The sequence below is a fragment of the Podarcis gaigeae genome (assembly GCF_964106915.1).
Source record: "Podarcis gaigeae genome assembly, chromosome: 16".
Classification (NCBI taxonomy): domain Eukaryota; kingdom Metazoa; phylum Chordata; class Lepidosauria; order Squamata; family Lacertidae; genus Podarcis; species Podarcis gaigeae.
This window is the reverse complement of record NC_139693.1, coordinates 11,790,952-11,796,951: the sequence shown is the minus strand read 5'-3', so window position 1 is coordinate 11,796,951 and position 6,000 is coordinate 11,790,952. Positions and strand designations below refer to the sequence as shown.

At 48.1% G+C, this 6,000-nt stretch overlaps 1 protein-coding gene across 1 annotated transcript in view; it reads right to left on the bottom strand.

Moving 5' to 3' along the window:
• Nucleotides 1–1,733: 1,733 nt before the first annotated feature.
• EML3 (EMAP like 3) overlaps nucleotides 1,734–6,000 on the bottom strand; it is a 42,127-nt gene continuing 37,860 nt past the window's right edge. Inside the window, 5 exon segments of the mRNA XM_083715574.1 lie at nucleotides 1,734–2,571; nucleotides 3,080–3,210; nucleotides 3,577–3,675; nucleotides 5,155–5,242; nucleotides 5,329–5,426. Coding sequence (XP_083571700.1) covers nucleotides 2,374–2,571; nucleotides 3,080–3,210; nucleotides 3,577–3,675; nucleotides 5,155–5,242; nucleotides 5,329–5,426 — 614 coding nt within the window. The 3' untranslated portion in view covers nucleotides 1,734–2,373.

Genomic DNA, 6,000 nt, shown 5'->3' with positions numbered 1-6,000 from the left:
AGGAACTGTAGTTTAGTAAGGCTGCTCTGTTAGGAATAAACTACAGTACAGTCCTCAGGTTTCTTTAGGAGGGGGACGGATGCGTTTTAAATGTATGTTGTGCGCAGTCCAATCTGCTCCCTCTTTATTTGTTGCTGGAGACTTATATGCCCGCCATGCCCTTAGTGATTTTCTATTCTCACAACAACCCTGTGAGGTACGACTATTTTACAAATGTGAAGTACAGTAAGCCCTAGACTTAACACAGGGGTTACATTCTGGGGATCATGCTTAAAGCCAAAAATGCATATAGTCAAAACACATTGAGAGCAGTGGTGGGTGGCATTGCCAAAGTCTTCTTTTCCTGGATCCCTTTCCATCCCCTTTTATTTATTTATTTATTCTTAATTTCCAAGTGTATGAAGCTGAATGTACATAAGTTAGGTAAAGGTAAAGGGATCCCTGACCATTAGGTCCAGTCGTGGCCGACTCTGGGGTTGTGACACTCATCTCGCTTTATTGGCCAAGGGAGCCGGCGTACAACTTCCGGGTCATGTGGCCAGCATGACTAAGCCGCTTCTGGCAAACCAGAGCAGTGCACGGAAATGCCGTTTACCTTCCCGCCGGAGCGGTACCTATTTATCTACTTGCACTTTGACGTGCTTTCGAACTGCTAGGTTGGCAGGAGCAGGGACTGAGCAACAGGAGCTCACCCCGTCGCGGGGATTTGAACCGCCAACCTTCTGATCGGCAAGTCCTAGGCTCTGTGGTTTAACCCACAGCGCCACCCACGTCCTACATGCACACAAATTGCCGGCTTATTGCATATTCATATGCCACTTGTTATACAAAAGAACTTAGGGCTGCTAGGAGATACTTGCTCCATTTACCTCTTAGATTTCAAAACAAAACAAGTAATCAAGAAGACTACAAAGGACCAAAGGAACTTGGTATGAGATGGCAAATCTCAACTCAGGGTTAATTAAAAGATAAAGCCAGATCTTCGGTTAGAGAGGTTGGAGTGAGGAGTGATGTAATCGAGAAGCAAAGTAGCAGGCAGAGCACGATGGCTGATGGCTGTTTGAATCCAGGGCTGTAGCTATGGGAGAAGCAAGACGCTATTGGCGTGTCAATGCTGTGAACCCCTCCATCGTAGGCTCAAGCTGTATATATGTGTAAATAAATCATCTGTCATTAAAACACCACAGTCTCCACTGTGCCTCATTTCCAAAAGGAAACATGGACCCTGGTTAAAGCGTACTTGGAAACCCTGGAATCTCGCACTGCTCAGAGATTGGGAAAGTGCAAGAGTAATAAGCAATACTGGTATCTTCCCCGTCTGTTTCAGAAACAACCAAACCATGTGCACAACCCAACACACTTTTTTCAGCAAAGGAAACATTTCCTGCCCCTCTCTACTTCACATACATTGAATTAGGCCCAGGCTTCTGTGACAGTTGCCACGTATGAGGCCTATGGTCATTGTTTGACTACATGTGGATTTCAAAACTCAGCACTGAAGCTGCACTTGAAAAGAAAAAAAGTTATCTTTTCCCCTCACTCCCCTCTCCTATAAAAAGATGTCCCAACACACAACTGGTGTCACTGGGAGTTGAAATATTATGCTGCAGGTTATCCTGTGTTGTTGGGTAACCATGGTTACCAGCTAGGCCGCAAATTCCTGCTGCAGTCCTTGTCCTTGCGCCCCCCCCCACCACGTCCAGGGTGGAAAAAAAGACACGGAACAGCAGAACTCTGGATGCAAAGGTTTATTTCTCTGCGTTTCTCACAGTGTTAAGGCCCTTCTTTGCGCTTGCTATTTACACATCAGATCCAGCCCCTGCCAGAATCACTAGGAATGTAAACGAAGTACGGAAGGATGGCAGTAAGGGGAGGGTTGTGTGGATAGACATCTTCTCTGGACTTAACAGAATCCAGCATCTTTCAGGCTTGAAAGGGGAACATGACTGAGGTTCCAAAGGAACATTCTCCAGAGAGTTCCCCAAATCTGCACCCCTGTCCCCTCGCCACTCACAAGTAGTCCTTCTCTCCAAAAACTCCTGTCTGAGAGACAACAAACAGGTCTCTCTGCCTTCTCACACACAACAGGCTAGACATTTTCCTTCACGGTGCCAGATCTCCTGAGTCTAGGACTGCTAGTTATCCTGGCTGATCCCACCCTTATGTTAATAAAGCAAATCACATTGTTAGCCAAAGGAAATTTAGGTTGGCAGGGAGAAGAGATTCCCGCCTTCCCACGGATCCATCAACCTGAGCTGTCAAGTCCACAAGAACGAGTCATGGGGATGGGAGGTCAGCCCCATCATCCTCTCTTGCAAAGGCTTAGTCACCATGCTGGGGTATGAGATTTTGCTTCTTCCCCTCCCGCTGGCTTCAGGTGCTGACCCCAGCATCCTGGGAGGAGACTGAGGCAGAAGAGAGGGATTGGCTGCGGGCAAGGCTGCCGCCCACCACTCGCCACTGGAAGATGCTGGTGTCTTTGCCCCCCATGGAGATAAGGTGGCCATCGTTGTGCGTGAAACGCACATTGGTGACGTGGCTCCCATGGCCGCCGTAGACGTGACTTGGTGCCTGTGGAAAAGAAGAAAAGGTGGGTAAACGTTTTGAAAAGGTGCCATCGTCAAGGGGATGTTCCGGGAACGGGAAAGCCAACGTGGTGCCCTCCAGATTTTGTTGTTGGACTGCGACTCCCATCAGCCCTAGCCAGCATGGGCAATGGTAAGGGATGATGGGAGTTGTAGTCCAACAACAGCTAGCATCTTTTGGCCGAGAAATACCCTTAAAGGTTAGCTGAGTGGCACAGATGCAGGAATGTGGCAAAAGCAGCCTTGCCGATGATCCATAAGAGACTGGATTAGGTTGGGAGAGCCTAGAGTCACCAGGATCCAGCCTACAGTGTGGGATAAGTTTGAAAGTACAGGTACCCTCTGAAGTCAAGGAAATCAACCCAAGCCTAGAATGGTGATCAGAAGACAGAACTCATGCCCTTATCCCCAGCCTAGCCCAGTTCAGAGCTGAATTAATCCTTGCCTACGAGCAACCTCTTCTACCACCCCACCTCAAGTCAACTCCATTCTACCTTGGGCTTGGCGCAAGGGTACTGGAAGAGGTGCACCTTGCAGAAATCATCTGCAACAGCCACCACCCGCTCGTTGTGGGAGCGGCAAAGTGCATTGATGTCGGTGCCATCCGATCCGTCAGGCCACACACCTGTGAGCAGATGGAAAGAGAGAGGGGGAAGTGAGATGTGATGAGTACTATGGAGAAGAAGATGAAATCAAGGCCAGAATCTTACAGGGAGGGGATGCAACTCTGTGGCAGAGAGCATGCAGATGATCCCAGGATCAATCACCAGCATCACCAGGTACAGTTGGGGAAGTTCCCTGCCTGAAACCCGGGACAGCTGCTGCCAGTCAGAGTACACAGTAATGAGCTAGATGGGCCAATGGCCTATGTTTTCTACACATACACCCCCCCGCCGCCATGTGCTAGGTTAGCACATAGAACCCAGCAGGTTAGCTTCTCAACAAAACCAGCAGAGTAGGCTTGTTTTTCTTATCTCGCCTCCAAACTCACCAAAAACATGAAAGCCCAGCACGCAGGTATACGAGGCCCATTCACGGTCCTTGTTCTCAAAGCGGTTCCTCAGCAGCTTGCAACCTCCAGCCACATCCCCTGAGAACCAGACATGCAAAAGTAAGGGTTAATTTTGCAGAGGATACCAGCCTGTTGCCCAGAGAGAGGGAACTCCTAGGATCTTGATATTTTCCGGTACGATTCAGTCACAGGCCGAGAGGGGATTATTGTCTTCTGGGCAGCCCAGGACCTCCATAGACACTGCCTAGACTTGCACCCTGGGGAGGTTACTCCAGTGCTGCTAACGTAGGAGTCGTATGACTTCACCCTCAGAAGCGCACTGCTGAGACAGACAGATGGCAACAACAATTCAGGCACATACTGGCATTTCCAGGTTGCACAGTAAAAGTCAAATGATAGACCTGTGCACCAAACCTGCCTGCTCCCCCCTGCCCCAAAGAAAGCCAGACCTTTGCTATAAGGGATGAGGAAATGCACTAGAAAATGTGGAATAACACTTTTGGCAGTTCAACACTACACACTGAAAGTACACACAATGCACATTTAAAGCACATTGTTGTTGTTTAGTCATTTAGTTGTCTCCAACTCTTCATGACCCCATGGACTGGTGAGAATCATTTGCCAGACATCCCTGCTTGGGCTTTGTTGTTTAGTCGTATCTGACTCTTCGTGACCCCATGGACCAGAGCACGCCAGGCACTCCTGTCTTCCACTGCCTCCCACAGTTTGGTCAAAAACATGTTGGTAGCTTCAAGAACACTGTCCCACCATCTCGTCCTCTGTCGTCCCCTTCTCCTTGTGCCCTCAATCTTTCCCAACATCAGAGTCTTTTCCCTGAGGTCTTCTCTTCTCATGAGGTGGCCAAAGTATTGGAGCCTCAGCTTCAGGCTCTGTCCTTCCAGTGAGCACTCAGGGCTGATTTCCTTCAGAATGGATAGGTTTGATCTTCTTGCAGTCCATGGGACTCTCAAGAGTCTCCTCCAGCACCAGAATTCAAAAGCATCAATTCTTCGGTGACCAGCCTTCTTCCTCTAAATAATCCTGGGAACTAAAGTTTTCCTCTTCACAGAACTACAATTCCCAGAACTGTTAATGAGCAACAGTTCCCAGAATTCTTGACTGGGGTGGGGTGGGGTGACTCATGTACTTTAAATGTATGTTGGATATCCTTTAAATATATGGTGTCATCTAAGCTCCACACAAACTAATCACAGTGAATGCTCAATATACAGGTGGTCTGGAAGTGAACAGAGACCAGATCACCACATGAGAACAACTATCAGGTCTCAGAATTAACCAAAGGCTCAGGACCTTCCATTTCTCTGCCAGTTCAGGGACTTCTCACAAATTTCTCTTTCTCTAACCAATGGGCCTTACTGCAGAAATAAAACAGCAGCTCCACACCTTGGTAGCTAAAGGAATTACCACACAATGCACTGCAATGGCAGAAGATTTTTTTTTTAAAGAGGTTTGTGATTTGGAAGTTGTCATCTCAGGGTTTTCACCTTGAGCAAATATGTAGCTTCCTTCCCCCTCCTGCTCAGACATGGAACTTACAGTACAGGATTTCATAGTCCCCAGAATTGGACATGATGAATTTCCCATCCTTGGACCAGTCCAAATGTGTGATGAAACTGGAGTGTCCCTGGAGTGTAGGGAGAGAAAATGTGCAGGTTAGGAAACATCTGGTCTGGTTTTGCTTACCAACGAACCAATCAATAATATGCTCACCGTGCAGCGGCCAAAACGGGTGTATTTATGCCCACTGTCCTCTACGCTGTAGATATAAATGAAATTGTCATGGGAGCCAATGGCCAAGAACTCCCCATCTGCCAAAGAAGGTAAAAGCAAAGTTAGAGGCGGGGGGAGGACAGAGAAACAAATTTCCCAACAGGAAAGGCTGGGGTGGGGGCGAAGGCTCTGTGGCAGAGCATCCGCTTTGCATGCAGAAGGGTCCCAGATTCAATCCCTGGCATCTCCAACAACGGCTGGGAAAGGTCCCGTCTGAAACCCTGAAGAGCTGCTGCTAGTCAGTACAGTGGTACCTCGGGTTAAGTACTTAATTCGTTCCAGAGGTCTATTCTTAACCTGAAACTGTTCTTAACCTGAAGCACCACTTTAGCTAATGGGGCTTCCTGCTGCCGCCACGCCGCTGGAGCACGATTTCTGTTCTCATCCTAAAGCAAAGTTCTTAACCTGAAGCACTATTTCTGGGTTAGCAGAGTCTGTAACCTGAAGCGTCTGTAACCAGGTACCACTGTATATACAATACAAAGCTAGATGGACCCAGCAATCTGACTTGAGATGAAACAGCTTCCTATGTTCTTATTTAAATCAGCTGTCCAGCTAGAACCATGAGGACTGGCATCTGCCTTCATTTTTAGGGGAGGAATCTTTGCTTAG